The sequence below is a fragment of the Meles meles genome, chromosome 7 (genome assembly GCF_922984935.1).
Source record: "Meles meles chromosome 7, mMelMel3.1 paternal haplotype, whole genome shotgun sequence".
Classification (NCBI taxonomy): domain Eukaryota; kingdom Metazoa; phylum Chordata; class Mammalia; order Carnivora; family Mustelidae; genus Meles; species Meles meles.
In genome coordinates, this window is record NC_060072.1 from 52,840,752 (window position 1) to 52,858,018 (window position 17,267).

The 17,267-nt window shown below is 39.5% G+C and overlaps 1 protein-coding gene across 9 annotated transcripts in view; it reads left to right on the forward strand.

The window, feature by feature from the left end:
- The window catches only part of RIMKLB (ribosomal modification protein rimK like family member B), a 137,492-nt gene that overhangs the window by 36,711 nt on the left and 83,514 nt on the right, over positions 1-17,267 (forward strand). For all 9 annotated transcript variants that reach the window (XM_046012605.1, XM_046012606.1, XM_046012608.1 and 6 more), the window contains one exon: positions 1,994-2,225. In XM_046012605.1, coding sequence (XP_045868561.1) covers positions 2,051-2,225 — 175 coding nt within the window. In that variant the 5' untranslated portion in view covers positions 1,994-2,050. The remainder of the gene's footprint in view (positions 1-1,993; positions 2,226-17,267) is intronic.

Genomic DNA, 17,267 nt, shown 5'->3' on the forward strand with positions numbered 1-17,267 from the left:
AGTAAGAGTATGCTATCCCCTGACTGAAATAAATTTTACTGAATGGACCCCAGCATTTATTGTTTTTTCAGGTTGTTTTTCCATATTCTTGAACTATTTATTTATTTATTTTTAAGATTTTATTTATTTAGTTGACAGAGAGAGACACAGCCAGAGAGGAAACACAGCAGGGAGAGTGGGAGAAAGAGAACAGGCTTTCTGCAGAGCAGGGAGCCTGACGCAGGGCTGGGTCCCAGGACCCTGGGATCATGACGTGAGCAGAAGGCAGACACTTAATGACTGAGCCACCCAGGCACCCCTTGAACTATTTATTTTGATTAAAGTTGCTATATAAATGATTTCTTTTTTTTTTTTTAAGATTTTATTTATTTATTTGACAGAGAGAGATCACAATAGACAGAGAGGCAGGCAGAGAGAGAGAGAGAGAGAGGGAAGCAGGCTCCCTGCTGAGCAGAGAGCCCGATGCGGGACTCGATCCCAGGACCCCGAGATCATGACCTGAGCCGAAGGCAGCGGCTTAACCCACTGAGCCACCCAGGCGCCCTATATAAATGATTTCAGTGTTGATATTTCTCTAGTAACACAGGTGTTACTATCTCATTTAAAACATTCCTATAATGTTTGTAATAAAATGCACAAATATAATAAGGGAAGAAAATTGAATAAAAAACTACAGATATATGAATATATAGAGAGTTAATTGTGATGGGAAGGATCAGGATATACTCATGATTAGTCTTATCTATTTTATATCAAGGGATTTGTGTTTTGGGGGAAGGAGTAAATCAGTCAAAAGTAGATGATGAGGGGCGCCTGGGTGGCTCAGTGGGTTAAAGCCTCTGCCTTTCCCTCAGGTCATGATCCCAGGGTCTTGGGATTGAGCCCCGCATGGGGCTCTCTGCTTGGCAGGGAGCCTCCTTCCTCCTCTCTGTCTGCCTGCCTCTCTCCCTACTTGTGATCTCTCTCTCTCAAATAAATAAAATTAAAAAAAAAAAGTAGATGATGATATTAAAGTACATTCCTAGGTAGTATATAATATAGGGAATGACATTGAACATAATGTAGAAAATGGGACTTGTACTAAGTGATCTGCTGTAATTATAAAATGGCAGTGGTAGCTTCCCCAGTGGATGATGGAGAAATTTTGTTTCATGGGAAGTTGTGAGTTTCTGTATTTCTAGTGGTATAAAAATTTTTTATTTGAATGAAAGGGAAGAGGCTTCATACTACATTATTCATTTTATTTGTAGAGTTAATATATGATCACAGCATTTATTTGTGTGAAAGCCAAGAATCAGATTTCTTTTTTTTTTTTAAATATTTTATTTATGTATTTAACAGGCAGAGATCACAGGTAGGCAGAGAGGCAGGCAGAGAGAGAGGAAGGGAAGCAGGCTCCCTGCTGAGCAGAGAGCCCCATGTGGGGCTAGATCCCAGGACCCTGGGACCATGATCTGAGCCGAAGGCAGAGGCTTTAACCCACTGAGCCACCCAGGCGTCCCCAGATTTCTTTTTTAACACTTACATATAAATAATATATATATATATACACGTGTGTGTGCGTATATATATCATATTATTTATTTATTTCGCAAAGAGATTGCACAAGCAGGGGCAGAGAGAGAGGGAGAAGCAGAGAAGTAGGCTTCCCACTAAGCAGGGAGCCCGATGTAGGACTCCCTCCCAGGACCCTGGATCGTGACCTGAGCCGAAAGCAGATGCTTAACCGACTGAGCCACCCAGACACCCCATTAATATATATTTTTTAAGTAATCTCTGTGCCTAATGTGGGGCTCTTAACTCAGACCACCAAAATCAAGAGTTGTGCACTCTACCAACTGAGCCCAGCAGCCAGGTACCCCAGATAGATTTTTTTTTTTAATATGAGGAAGTGAAACTTATTTTCATATGTATAGGGGAGCTCCACAAACTTGAAATTCCTTAAGTAGAATTCTTTATTTACTCTGTATATGAATTTTGTCTTTCTGTATAGAAAGAATCGGCATTCAGGAGGAAATAATCCAGGAGAAGGAAGACTAAGCAGATCAAGATGTGTAGCTCTGTGGCAGCCAAGTTGTGGTTTTTGACAGATCGTCGAATCAGAGAAGACTATCCCCAAAAAGAGATTTTACGAGCATTAAAGGCCAAATGTTGTGAGGAGGAATTGGACTTTAGGGCCGTGGTGATGGATGAGGTGGTACTGACAATCGAGCAAGGAAACCTGGGTAAGTCTATACTAAGTAGTTTAATGGAATTTTTTCTTAAAATATTTTGAATCCACATTTTTAGGAATAGTTGGAGGAAGGAATTGTTACTAGCCTTATCATTATGAAGTATCATCTAATCTTAAAATCTAGCATTTTTTTTTTTTTAAGAGAGAGAGCACAAGCCTCTTAACCGACTGAGACACCCAATATTATGGCGCCCCCAAATCTACTACATATTGGAAGAAATGGAAACAGTAGTACTTAATGAGCCTCTTGCTTTATTATGTGGGAAATAGTTGGGAGAGAAATTAAAGATGATCTACTAATTTTTTTCCCATTATTGCTGTCTTCTTTTTTTTTTTTTTAAAGATTTTATTTATTTATTTGACAGACAGAAATCACAACTAGGCAGAGAGGCAGGCAGAGAGAGAGGAGGAAGCAGGCCCCCTGCGGAGCAGAGAGCCCGATGCGGGGCTTGATCCCAGGACCCTGGGATCATGACCTGAGCGGAAGGCAGAGGCTTTAACCCACTGAGCCACCCAGGCGCCCCCTGTCTTCTAATTTTAAAAGACCTTGTTTATAAAGTGCTTATAAGAGAATTTACCTCATGGGGGTCCTTTTAGTAAATATATCAAATTCCACATGTGAGAGGTGCCTGGGTGGCTCAGTGGGTTAAAACCTCTGCCTTCAGCTCAGGTCATGATCCCAGGGTCCTGGGATTGAGCCCCACATTGGGCTCTCTGCTCAGCAGGGAGCCTGCTTCCTCTCTCTTTCTCTGCCTGCTTCTCTGCCTACTTGTATATGTGCTGCCGAAGCGAGCACATTCTCTGCCTACTTGTGATCTCTGTCTCTCAAATAAGTAAAATCTTAAAAAAAAAAAAAAAAAGAAAGTTAAGGCGAGAGATCACAAGTAGGCAGAAAGGCTGGCAGAGAGAAAGGGGGAAGCAGGCTGTCCGCTGAGTGGAGAGCCCAGTGCAGGCTTGATCTCAGGACCCTGAAATCATGACCTGAGCTGAAGGCTGAGGCTTAACCCACTGAGCCACCCAGGCACCCAAAAGTTAAGACTTGTTATAGCTAAGTTGTTCATTTCTGTTAAGGAGCATTATATGGTGGCATATACATGGCATTTTTAATTAACTTCCAGAAAATACTTCATAGTTTACTGATAGTATTAGGGTATAAGACAAACACTTAAAATCTACATTACTCGCTTTGTGTCTAGAATCATAATGAGACCATGTGTTTTAATTTCTCAGTAAAATGGAGAGAGATGGTTATTGTGAGAATTAATATTATTCAGTATGTAAATCTGCTATGAGGGTAGTTTCACACACTAGTTAATGGATCTAGAATCTTACCTGATAAGATGGTACTGTGGTTTAAGTAGGTAGAATCTCTTAGCAGTCACTCTTTTTTTTTTTTTTCCCTTTTTATTAATTTTTTCAGCGTAACAGTATTCATTCTTTTTGCACAACACCCAGTGCTCCATGCAAAACGTGCCCTCCCCATCACCCACCACCTGTTCCCCCAACCTCCCACCCCTGATTAGCAGTCACTCTTAACTCTGCCCTCTTGACATTTAATTCATTCTCAGTACCTTTAGCAGTTACTGTTTTGTCAGCTGATCTTTAATATGTAAATTAATTTACATCAAAGACTTAATAGAAAAACAGAATGTTCCCCATTTTAGTATAAATGATCCTCGTGCTAATTTAGGATCAAAAGTTATTGTTGCTGGGGCGCGTGGGTGGCTCGGTGGCTTAAGCCGCTGCCTTCGGCTCAGGTCATGATCTCAGGGTCCTGGGATGGAGCCCCGCAACGGGCTCTCTGCTCCGCGGGGAGCCTGCTTCCCCCTTTCTCTCTGCCTGCCTCTCTGCCTACTTGTGATCTCTCTCTATCTGTCAAATAAATAAATAAAATCTTAAAAAAAAAAAAGATTATTTTCCCAGGTCAATTATTACATGTAAAAAAAAAAAGTTATTGTTGCTGTAGAAATAACTTCTTTAGAACTGAACTGTTTCTAGATTACTTCACTTTAGTGTATAAGTAGTGACTACCTTTAGAGGAAAGATGCGCAGTATTTTATTTCAGTCAGGCTTTCTTTTTTTTAATGTATACACCTAGGTCTAGCACTTAGTTATTCAGATTCTGGAGATCTGGGATAGAGCCTGTTTCTTTGATTCTTTCGTAAATATAATGAAAGTATTTATTGTGTGCTGGTTAATTGGTATGGTATGCAAAATGAAACAGGCTAAGATTAACATTAATCAAGTGATCATGCAAATAAGTGTAAAATTGTTCTAACTTTGGTAAATTATAAATAGAGTGGATTTGCACCCCCGTGCCCTGTACTGCACCTATGACAGATACTCCTGACCAAATAAAATAAAATCCCGAATCAAAGGCTACTGGGTGGCTCAGTTGGTTAAGCATCTGCATCTTAATTCAACTCAGGTCATGATCTCAGGGTCCTGGGTTCCAGCCTCTTTGGATTCTCTGCCTAATGGGGAGTCTGCTTAAGGTTCTCTCCTCCACCCCTACCCCCGTTCATGAACATGTGCCTTGTTTCTCTCTCATATAAATACACATTTTCTCTCTAGAATAAAAAAATAAAATTCAGAATCTGTCACATGCCTTTACAGTTCACAGCTTTTCAACATAAGTGCATGTACAACTGTTGAGATTGGAGTCAGAAATTTGGATACTGTATTGTGTTAGGAGCCATGCTCTTGAAGTATGTGTGAGAAGAGGCTTAAAGGGCGGTGTGGTACATAGCTCACTAAACACCACTTCCACAGGGTTAGGGTATGTGCCTCTGCATTTTATTTATTTATTTTCTTAAAGACTTTATTTATTCATTTGACAGCACAAGCAAGGGGAGCAACAGGCAGAGGGAGAGGTATTACTATGTTTTAGAGGTTGGAAAACCAAAGGCTGCATAACATGTATTGGCAAGGATATAGAGAAATTGGAGCCCTCCTACATTGCTAAGGGGAATATAAAATGATGTAGGCCCTTTGGGAAAAGTTTGGCAGTTCCTCCAAAGGTTAAACGTAGAATTACCATAGGATCCATCCCACTCCTGCATATATACCTAAGAAGAATGACAATGTATGTTTGGGAGTGGTTAAGATGGATTGGTGTTACTTGTTCTTTAAATGTTTGGTAGAATTCACCAGTGAAAACATTTGGTGCTATGTTTTTCCTTTTTTGGCGATTTTGGATTACTGGTTCAGTATGTCTGTTCTGATTTTTAAAATTTTTTAATAATTCAGTCTTACTAGGTTGTATGTTGGCAGGAATTTATTTCTTGGTTATCCAATTTGTTGGTATAATTTTTCATAGTTTCTTATAATCTCATTTATTTCGGTGACATCCATTGTTAATATCTCCTTTCATTTCTAATTTTTGTTACTAAAGGCCTTTCTTTTTTTCTTAGTCTAGCTAAAGGTTTGTCAATTTGTTGGTCTTTCCAAAAGTTAGTGTTGGTTTTTTTCTGTTTTATTTCTATTTCAGTTATGTGTGTTCTAATCTTTATTTTTCTTTTTCTATTCATGGTGGGTTTAGTTCTTTTTCTACTTGTTTATGGTGTAAGGTTAGGTTGTTCATTTGAGATTTTTCTTCTTAATGTACATTTTTTTAAAGATTATTTATTTATTTATTTGACAGAAATCACAAGTAGGCAGAAGTAGGTAGAGAGGCAGGCAGAGAGAGGGGGAGAAGCGGGCTCCTTGCTGAGCAGAGAGCCTGATGTTGGGCTTGATCCCAGGACCCTGGGATCATGACCTGAGCTGAAGGCAGAGGCTTAACCCACTGAGCCACCCAGGCGCCCTAATGTGCATTTTTTTAAATGTGCATGTTTATAGCAGTACACTTTCCTCTTAACACTGCTTTCACCACATACCGTAAGTTTTGGTTTGCTGTGTTTTGCTTTTGTTTTAAGATATTTTCTCATTTCCCTTGTGACTTTTTTTGTCTTATTTGTTTTAAGTGAGTGTTATTTTTAGGGGCTTCTGGGTAGCTTAGTTTGTTAAGCATCCAACTCTTGGTTTCAGCTCAGGTCCTGATCCTTAGGGTTATGAGAACAAGCACTGCATTGGGCTCAGTGAGGGCATGGAGCCTGCTTAAGATTCTCTTCTTCTCCTCTGCCCCTCAAAAAAAAAGTGTGTTACTTAATTTCCAGATGTTTGTAAATTGTTTCCTTTTGTTAATTCATTTATAGTTTCATTCCATTGACACAAGAAAAGATACTTGGTATGATATCAGTATTCTTAAATTTGTTGAGATTTATTTTGTGGCTTAAGATGTGATGTATCCTGGAGAAAATTCCATTTGCCCTTGAAGAATGAAGATTGTGTTGTTAGAGGAGTATTTTTTATATGTTAGGTCCATTTGATATGTAATGTTTTTTCCAGTTACTTTGTTTCCTTATTAGAGTTTCTGTTTGCTTGATCCATTATTAAAAGTGTAGGGTATTTGGATTTTTCACTTATTGTTAGTGTCCATTTCTCTCTTTGGTCGCTCACGGTTTGTTTCAGACATGTGGGTGCTGTATTGGGTGCCTGCATATTTATAATTGTTATAAGTTCCTGGTGAATTGACTCATCATAATAATGATGATTATCTCTTGACAGTTTTTCTCTTATTGCCTATTTTGTCTCATAAGTAGGACCACTTCTCTCTTTTGGTAACCATTTGCATGGAGTATCTTTTCTCAGCCTTTCACTTTCAGCCTTTGAGTGTCCTTACATCTCAAGTGAGTCTCTTGTTGACAGCATATAGGTGGGCATTGTTTTTTTCCTTTTTAAGATTTTATTTATTTATTTGATAGAGAGGTATAGAGTACAAATAGGCAGAGAAGCAGGCAGAGGGAGAAGGAGACTTCCTGACAAGCAGGGAGCTGGATGTGGGACTCAATCCCAGGGTCCATAGGAAGAGAGTTAATGGACTGAGCCACCCAGGCCCCGCCCAGGCATTGTTTAAGGTCCATTTTGTCCCTCTGTATCTTTTGTTTGTTTTCGTTTTAAAGACAGATATGGGGAGGGGCAGAGGGAGAGACTCTCTACCCAACTCCTCACTGAGTGTAGAGAAGGACACAGGGCTGGATCTCAACAACCTGTGAGACTACAACCTTAGCTGAAACCAAGAGATGAATGTTTAACTGACTGAGCCACCCAGGCATCCCTCTTATATTTACTTTTAATGCGATTACTGAAAAAGCAAGACATTTTATCATTTTCTGTATGTCCTATACCTATTTTGTCTCTTTTCCTCTTTGTTACCTTCCTTTGTGTTTTGTTAATTTGTTGTAGTGGCATGCTTTAGTTCCTTATTTACCTGTATGTATCTTCTATAGGTATTTTATTCATCATTATGGTGAAGATTACATAATAAATACATTGTATGGTTTTAATTTATTTTAGATGATAAATTTATTCATATATAAACTCTACCCCTATAATTTCCCCTTATATTGTGTTAATAATTCACAAATTATATCTTATATTTTGTATTCATTGACAGTTTTAGAGGCATAGTTTTGTATGCTTTTAACTTTCTAAAATAAGCTCTAGGCCCGTATGGGGCTTGAACTCAGGATGCTAAGATCAAGAGTTGCATGCTGTTCCTATGGAGCCAGCCAGGTGACCCTGTATGCTTTTAATTTTAAATGCTATACCAGCAGTAACACTGATTTATGCCCTACCATTAGAGTATTTTAGGATTCTTTATATATTTATATATTTACCTTTACCCAAGAGCTTTATTTTTTTATGCTTTTGTGTTGCCTTCTAGCATTCTTTATTTTTAAAGACTTATTTATTTATTATTATTATTTTTAAAGATTTTATTTTTTAAAATAATTTATTTATTTATTTGACACAGAGAGAGAGACCACAAGTAGGCAGAGCAGCAGACGGGGGTGGGGGGGAGTAGGCTCCCTGCTGAGCAGAGAGCCCAATGCTGGGCTCCATCCCAGGACCCTGGGATCATGACTTGAACCGAAGGCAGAGGCTTAACCTACTGAGCCACCCAGGCACCCCAAGTTAATTTTTTTTAACTTTTATTCTTTTTCATTTCTGATACTGGACTTTCCATTTCAGTCTGCGATTACTCCTTGGTGTCTCTGTTGGGTTTTTTGTTTGTTTTGTATTTTGGGTCTATTGATTTTTGCATTTTTTTCAACCATGGTTTTCTTGATTTCCTTCTCATGTTTTAGTTCTTCTAGCATCTTTGAGACAGTTGTTTTAACTTCATTTGAAAGTTATACTTCCCTGTTTCTTTGAAAGGCTATACTTTCCTGTTTCTTTGTATGCTTTCTTAGTTTTTATTGAATATTGTACATTTGAATCTAATAATGTAGTAACTCTGGAAATCAGACTCTCCTCCTTCCCCAGGGTTTGTGTTTTTGTTTACTGTTCTTTGTTTTTTGTTCGTGTCCTGAAGATTAGCCTGGGCTGTAAATGGAACATCTTCTCAGGACTTCCTAAACCTTTCCTTAGTTATGCACGGTCGCTTTGTAATTTTTCCCATATATGCAGGGTTGTTTTTTTTATTTTTTAAGAAGATTTTATTTATTTATTTGACAGAGATCACAAGTAGGCAGAGAGGCAGGCAGAGAGAGAGAGAGAGGAGGAAGCAGGCTTCCTACTGAGCAGAGAGCCCTATCCGGGGCTTGATCCCATGACCCTGGGATCATGACCTGAGCCGAAGGCAGAGGCTTTAACCCACTGAGCCACCCAGGTGCTCCTGCAGGCGCTCCTAGTCTTTCATGTCTGGTTCCTGAAAGGGGAAAATGACAAGACATAAGGGAGCAGAGAGTATATTTGAAGAAATAAATCCCCTGGAAGTCATTTCACCTGGAAGGGGATGGGCTTAAAACCATGGGTGGGAATAGTACAACAGTGACAGCTACTGGCCTCTTGGTTTGCAACTCTGTGATCAGAAGTTGTAACCAGTCATCAGAGGAGAGGTCTCCAATATCTGAAGGACAGGGTCCTTTTAGTGAACCCTGACTTCTGCAAGGTGTCAGTTGCCCCAGAAACAGGTGCATAGTGTACCTTACGGTTGACTTGGGGGCTCTAACACAGTTCTATCTGACAGATTTTTCAAGTGCAGTAAAAGTCTAGGGATGGCTAACCGATTCCTGGTGCACCCTACTCCACCCTTCCCAGAATTGTCTCTTATTTTTTTTTTAAAAAGAATTTATTTGATTTTTTTTAAATTTTTTTTATTTTTAAAGATTTTATTTATTTATTTGACACAGAGATCACAAGTAGGCAGAGAGGCAGGCAGAAAGAGAGAGGAGGAAGCAGGGTCCCCACGGAGCAGAGAGCCTGATGCGGGGCTCGATCTCAGGACCCTGAGATCATGACCTGAGCCGAAGGCAGCGGCTTAATCCACTGAGCCACCCAGGCGCCCCAAAAAAGAATTTATTTGAGAGAGCAAGAGAGAGAGCATGTGTGTGCATGAGTGTGTGGGGGGGAGGACAGTGGGCGACAGAGAAGCAGACTCCCTGCTGAGCAGTGAGCCCAATGTGGGCTCCATGTGGTACTCAATTTCAGGACCCTTGGATTATGAGGCAAAGACAGGCTCTTAAGTCTCTAAGCCACCCAGGCACCACTGTGTTGTCATTTTTTATTGCTTCTCTGTCTTTTTCTTTTTTGCTTTGTATTTTATTTTCAGAGTAAATCTCTTATTCATTATTTTTTTATTTTATTTATTTGACAGAGAGAGAAAGATCACAAGTAGGCAGAGAGGCAGGCGGGGGGGGGGGGGATGCTCCCCGCTGAGCAGAGAGCTGGATGTGGGGTTTGATCCCAGGACCCTGAGATCATGACCTGAGCCAAGGGCAGAGGCTTAACCCACTGAGTCACCCAGGTGCCCCTTGGGAGTAAATCTCTTATTGAATATATATATTGTGAATCACTCCGTGGCTTGCCTTTTCAGTCTGTTAATGGAATCTTTTGGTGGGTGGAAGTTGCTAATTTTAATTAGGTACAGTTCATATTTCTTTTTTTTATTTTTAAGCATTTTATTTATTTGAGAGAGAAAAAGCATGAGTGGGGGAGGAGCCGAGGGAGAAGCAGACTCCCTGCAGAGCAGAAAGCCCTGGGACCTGGGATGTGATCCCAGGATCCTGGGATCATCACCTGGGCTGAAAGCAGATGCTTAACCAACTCAGCCACCCAGGTGCCCTATATTTTTTTGGTTAGTGCTCTTTGTGTCCTGGTTATGAAATACTTATGTACCCAAGAATTCCTTTGAGATACATACTGAAATATCTACTTGATAAAATATGACATTGTTAAGTGAAATTATGAAGTTGGAGAAAAGGACATTTGGTATGGTACCATTTTCTAAAGGAGACCTATATGTAATTATAACCTTTGCTGGGACCCTGTGATTTTATACTTTATCCATGAAGACCTTTGTTGTCTTCTTTAGGAAGAGATGGCAAGGGGCGCCTGGGTGGCTCAGTGGGTTAAGCTGCTGCCTTCGGCTTAGGTCATGATCTCAGGGTCCTGGGATCGAGTCCCGCATTGGGCTCTCTGCTAAGCGGGGAGCCTGCTTCCCTCCCTCTCTCTCTCTCTGCCTGCCTCTCTGTCTACTTGTGATCTCTCTCTGTCAAATAAATAAATAAAATCTTAAAAAAAAAAAAAAAGAGATGGCAACAACTTGATTTATATTCTCCAGAACTCATTTCATACCTGAAATAGTCTGTAATCTCCTTTCACATGTTGTCTCTGGAAGGATGTTCAGTCTGGAAATTACAGTCTAGTTTTCTCTCTCCCTCTCTCTCTCTCTTTTTTAAAGATTTTATTTATTTATTTGACAGAGATCACAAGTAGGCAGAGAGAGGGGGGAGGAAGCAGGCTCCCTGCTGAGCGGAGAGCCTGTTGTGGGGCTTAATTCCAGGACCCTGAGATCATGACCTGAGCCAAAGGCAGAGGCTTAACCCACTGAGCCACCCAGGTGCCCTAGTTTTTTCTCATTTTTAAAAATGGCTTTGTAAGAAGAGATTAGTTTGCTTTTATATCTATTGCTTTACTTTGGTGTTTTTTGGTTTTAATTTCTAGATTTATAAATTACCTCATTTTAATATAGAGATATACTTTGTTGCTACTGCGCATGTTCAGCCCACCCCCCTCTTGATGTTACAGTGCTGTCATAAAGTTGATTTGGTTGTTTGAAGCAGTTACTGCCAGTGACACCTCAGCTGGCCCTAATTTATTGGTCTAATCCCCACTTTCTGGCAGTTTCCCCCATTGTTGCATTAGTTGACAAACCTATCCCCAAATAACAGTTATTTCATATAATTAAAATATTTTAATTTATTCTCAAGATTTTCCTTAAACATTCCCCGGAAGTTTCCTCTTCGTTGATTGAGAAAGGAATCGTTTGAGAGTAGTACTATATACAAAGCATAGCACTAGGCACATATATCTAATTTTTTCTTTTTAAAAATACTAATAGCTTTTTTTTTTTTTTTTTTTTTAAAGATTTTTTATTTATTTATTTAACAGAGAGAGATCACAAGTAAGCAGAGAGGCAGACAGAGAGAGTGAGAGGGAAGCAGGCTCCCTGCCGAGCAGAGAGCCCGATGCGGGACTCGATCCCAGGACCCCGAGATCATGACCTGAGCCAAAGGCAGCGGCTTAAACCACTGAGCCACCCAGGCACCCAAAAATACTAATAGCTTTATATTTTTACTAATTATAAAGTGACATAAACAGTACTGAAATATAAAGCAAATATCATTAGATAGTTTTACCATTCATAAATCAGTGCTAAATACATACACAAATGAATTGTAACAATACTGTTCGCTAAATTTTTTTTTGCTTATCAGTGAGTGTCACCTGTGTGCCAAGATAGGTATTGGACATGCAGAGTTTAGCAAAGTAGCACTGTTCTAACTGCTTCATGCCCTCTTTAAGGTAAGTGGGAGACATGGACATTATAGAAAAGCCAAAGAAATAATTACTCACTAAGTGGTATAAAAGAAAAGTAAAGTGTGATATGGGAATAGAATGCAATCTGTGGAATCAGTAGGATCAGATCGAACCAATGGAATTGACTTTATTTTTAAGATTTTTTTAATTTTTAAGTAATCTTTATACCCATATCAGGGCATGAACCCGCAACCCTGAGATCAAGAGTGGAATGCTCTACCAACTAAGCCAGCCAGGTTTCCCCAATGGAATCTAATTTAAATTTAAAGATTAGAAAAGGCCTTTTCAAGGAAGTGAAACTAAAACCTAAAGATGGGTGTGCCTGGGTGGCTCGGATTAAGCCTCTGCCTTCGGCTCATCGTCTCAGGGTCCTGGAATTGAGCCCCCGCATCAGACTCCCTGATCCTCAGAGCTTCCTTCTCCCTCTCCCACTCCCCCTGCTTGTGTTCCTCTCTCGCTATGTCTCTCTCTGTCATATAAATAAATAAAGTCTTTAAAAATAATAAAACCTGAAAGATGAGTAGGCATTATCCAGGGTTACAGTGAGAGGGAGACTATATGTATTGTTTTAGGTAGTTCTAGAAGAGGAATTGCTGTTGCCAGACTGTCCTCCAGAAAGTTTGTATTACTCTGAACTTTTTCAGTATCCTTTCCATTGTGATTGTTTGTATTTTAATATTAGACAACAAATGGCCCTGGTTGAATCACTTTTCTGCTTAATCTTTTAGGAACTTGGACTGTGATTCCAAACCCAGCTGGACAGTGAGATTTACAGTTGAGTATTTCCTTAAGTCAGAAAATAAGTTGAGTATCAAAGGAAAAACCTTTAATGTCTTCAGTTATCAGGAAGAAATATCTTTTTGCGCTCAGGCCCTCTACTCCCATTATCAAAATGGTTGGGAGCTTTGATTATGTTTAGTCTCCATGCTAAATTGGTCTGAATGTTTATTAATTCTCCAGTGGATACTTGAATCAATTTTGTCTTCTCTAACAGCACCAAAAGTCCCTATACCAGTCAGAAATCAGAGCAATTGTCTATCCCCTATCCCTTTCCAAAGTAGTTCAGGAAAGTGAAGCAGTTGGATTAGTTGTACCTTTAATGCTTTAAACTCTTTCTGATCTAGGGATCAATTTTCTTAGGCAAATGTCTTTTTTACATATGATATTGAATATTATAAATTAAGGTATGAATAGATAATATATGTTCATATGAATAAAAGTTACAGTGATAATTTACAGAGAAAAAGTGAGATAAATTAAGAGATGTGATATTCTGGGGGCGCCTGGGTGGCTCAGTGGGTTAAAGCCTCTGCCTTTGGCTCAGGTCATGATCCCAGGGTCGTGGGATCAAGCCCCGCATCAGGCTCTCTGCTCGGCGGGGAGCCTGCTTCCTCCTCTCTCTGCCTGCCTCTCTGCCTACTTGTGATCTGTCTGTCAAATAAATTAAAAAATCTTAAAAAAAAAAAACTTAAAAAAAAAAAAGAGATGTTATTCTGACAAAAAAAAAAAAGAGATGTTATTCTGGCAAGTAAAAAAGCAGGTTCTTAATTATAGATGCCATGTCAAAATAATTCCCTTGCTCATGATATAGGATGAGATAGTGATGAAGACATTGAGTATCCCTGGTCAGTGCCCCCAAACTATGTTCTTTAAAGATAACCAAAACTGTCTTACCAAATACTATTAAATTGTGTGGACTACATAAAATGTAGATAAAGTTGCTGGTTCAGTTCTTGGCCTGTGGTACATTCTTATTTCTTGGCCTTCAGTATCTATCCCCCCCCCCACCCCCGACTCCCACCCCCTTTTTGTAGAAACACTGTATGGATTTCCTTTTGAGAAATTCCCTCTTCTGTTTTGTACAGTCTTTTTTTCTTTCTTTCTTTCTTTCTTTTTTTTTTTTTTAAGATTTTATTTATTTTACAGAGATCACAAGTAGGCAGAGAGGCAGGCAGAGGGAGAGGGGGAAACAGGCTCCTGCTGAGCAGAGAGCCCAGTGCCGGTTTGATCCTAGGACCCTGAGACCATGACCTGAGCTGAAGGCAGAGGCTTAACCCACTGAGCTACCCAGGCGCCCCTATGTTGTACAGTCTTGGTGGGACTGTAAGTCAATGGTGCCTTGCCCCTTGATAGTCAAGCTAGGTAGTAGTTTGGAAGTCTTTGTCCCTCTCCACCCGCCTCCCCCTCCTTTTTTTTTTAATTTAAAGATTTTAGTTGTTTGTCTCAGAGAGAGTACAAATAGGGTTGGCAAGCAGAGGGAGAAGCAGGCTTCCCGCTGAGCAAGAAGCTCGATGGGGTACTCCATCCCAGGACTGTGGGATCACAACCTGAGCCAAAGGCAGATGCTTAACTGACTGAGCCACCCAGATATCCCCCCACCTTGTTTAAAAAAAAATTTTTTTTTAATTTTAGAGAAAGAGAGTGGAGCAGAGGGGGAGAGTAAGAGACTCTTAAGCAGACTCTGCAGCGATCTTGGAGCCCCATGTGGGGCTTGATCTCCCAACTCAGAGATCATGACCTCAGCCAAAATAAGAGTTGGGTGCTCAACCTACTGAGCCACCCAGGCATCCTCTCTTCCCTTGGAATTTGAGCAGTTTAACTAAAGGATAGAAGGAGAATGTTTGAAATTTAATAATGTTGGTATGCACCTAGAGATTCTAGGTTCTTTCTTGGTCTTAGATTCCCAGAATGGCTCTTGCCTTTTTTCTGTGCTTATTTCATCATCATTCTTTTTAGTTCTAAACACAATCCTGTGTCCATCTATTAATTTTTTTTCTTGCTCAATTTAACTAGAGATACTTTATTCCTTATAAATCAGATAACCTTAAACAATACTGTTTAAACAATTCTGTAGTTACAGAAATTAATTCCAGAGAATGTACTGCAGATTGTAGACCTTCAGAGAATTGATTACTTGCCATAGATAGGATAGAAATCAAATTAGGATAATTCCGGAATGGTGTTCTAATAACCTATGATACACAGTGTTAAAAATGGTGATTAGTTACCCTTATTTACTTAGAACCATGGTCGCGTTGAGGATAAAGCTCCGGGGAATGATAGGTGTTGCCGCAGAAAATCTATTTAAGGAAGTAAGAGGAATTTGGGGACACCTGGGTGGCTCAGTCAGTTAAGTGTCTGCCTTTGGCTCATGTCATGATCCTAGGATCCTGGGATTAAGCCCCGCATTGGGCTTCTGCTCAGTGGCAAGCCTGCTTCTCCCTCTCCCACTCCTCCTACTTTCGTTCCTCTCTTGCTGTCTCTCTCTCTGTGTCAAATAAATAAATAAAACTAAAAAAAAAAAAGTATGAGGAATTTGGAAGTGGGAGACCAGAATGGCCTTTTGAAGGAATTGGAGGAACTTAAAAGGAATAAATTAGTTCAAATGTCTCAGTTCTTTTTTTAAGGCAAATGATAAAATTCAGGGGCTTTTTAGTATCTGGGACTATAGGTCTAACTTAACCATTAGAGTATATTCCTACGGAAACAAGTCTTCCACCCATCATGTTGCTTAGTGAATTAGCACAGCTAGAGTTGGAGGGAATTATGTGACATAAAGAGGTTGTGCTTTAGAACTAGCTAGATTTAATTGTCCTGGCTGATCTCGTTATTAAACCTTTTGCAGTTGGTCAGATTGGTTGTCTGGTTTCATTTATTTGCTGGAAAATTAAATCTGTTGGTAGGTTCTCTTTATAAAAAGTGGAATAAAAATTTAAAGGCCTACTCTATAATGTTGCACTCGGGATTACTTTAGATGTATATAAAATTCCCTGGCATGGTATCTCACATATAGTAAGTATACAGTAAATGATACTGTCATTAATTGGCAACAGGAAAACATGATAATCTTCTGTTTATGCAGAGTACTTTTTAAAAACTATTTTTGTATTTATTTTTTAAGTATGCTTTACATCCCTTGTGGGACTTGAACTCACAACCCCCAGATCAAGAATTGCATGCTGTACTGACTGAGCCAGCCAGGTGCCCTGTACACACAGTACTTTTGGTACTTGTGAAATTGGATGATCTGATTTTTAATGACTATTCTGTGATAGGTACCCGAATGACAAGTCACCAGAGAACTTAGAGTAGTAGTGAGTGTAGTTACTAAACTCAGGTAAAGAATAATAGTCTGAGGTCTTAGAATTCAAATTATAAAATTAAATTTCTTTTACAAACACTCACATAGCAATATACAAAGCTTATTACAAATATCAACTCATTTGATCCTGGCAATAATCCCATGAGGTTGGTATTGTTATTTGTTTCTGTTTTGCAAATGAGAAAATGGAATCCTGGATTGGTAAAATGTTTTTTACCCTAGGTCATAAAGCTGTAAGTGCTGGAGCCAAGATTTAGAATCATGCGGTCTGTCTTGGAATATATTCATATTTCTTTTCTTTTCCTACATATAAAGTGGTATATTATAAATACTCCTTCCTGGTTTTTTCCTCCTTTTGGTTCTCTAGGATTTTTTTTTTTTTTTTTTAAGATTTTATGTATTTGACAGAGAGGAAGGAAAAGCAAGGGGAGCAGCGGGCTCTCTGCTGAGCAGAGAGCCCAGTGTGGAGCTTGATCTCTGGTCCCTGGGATCATGATGGGAGCGGTAGGCAGATGATTAACCAATTGAACCACCCAGGTGCCCCAGGTTCTCTAGAATATGTTATGCAAATAATGCCTACAAATGATGACAGTTTTCTTCTGATCTTAAAAGGGAGTACTCTGAGTTTATTCCAATAAATAAACCTGGCACTTAACTATAAATTTTTTTTGGCAAATAATCTTTACCAAGGAAATTCCCTTTTCTTCCTGATGACCAAAGGAGTGGTTAAAACTTTTTTTTTTAATTATTAAAGATTTTATTTATTTGAGATAGAGAGATTATGAACAGGGGGAGGGCTAGAGGGAGAAGCAGTTTGCCCGCTTCGCAGTGAGCTCAGTACTGGGATCATGACTTGAACCTAAGGCAGGTGGTTAAGTGACTGAGCCACCCAACTGCCTAAAGTGTCTCTTTAAACCACATACTCAGCAGAACTTGTTAATGGTCAGCTGTCGGTTCTAGCTATTTTAGTGGGTATGAAGTAGTGTCTTTATGGTTTTATATCCC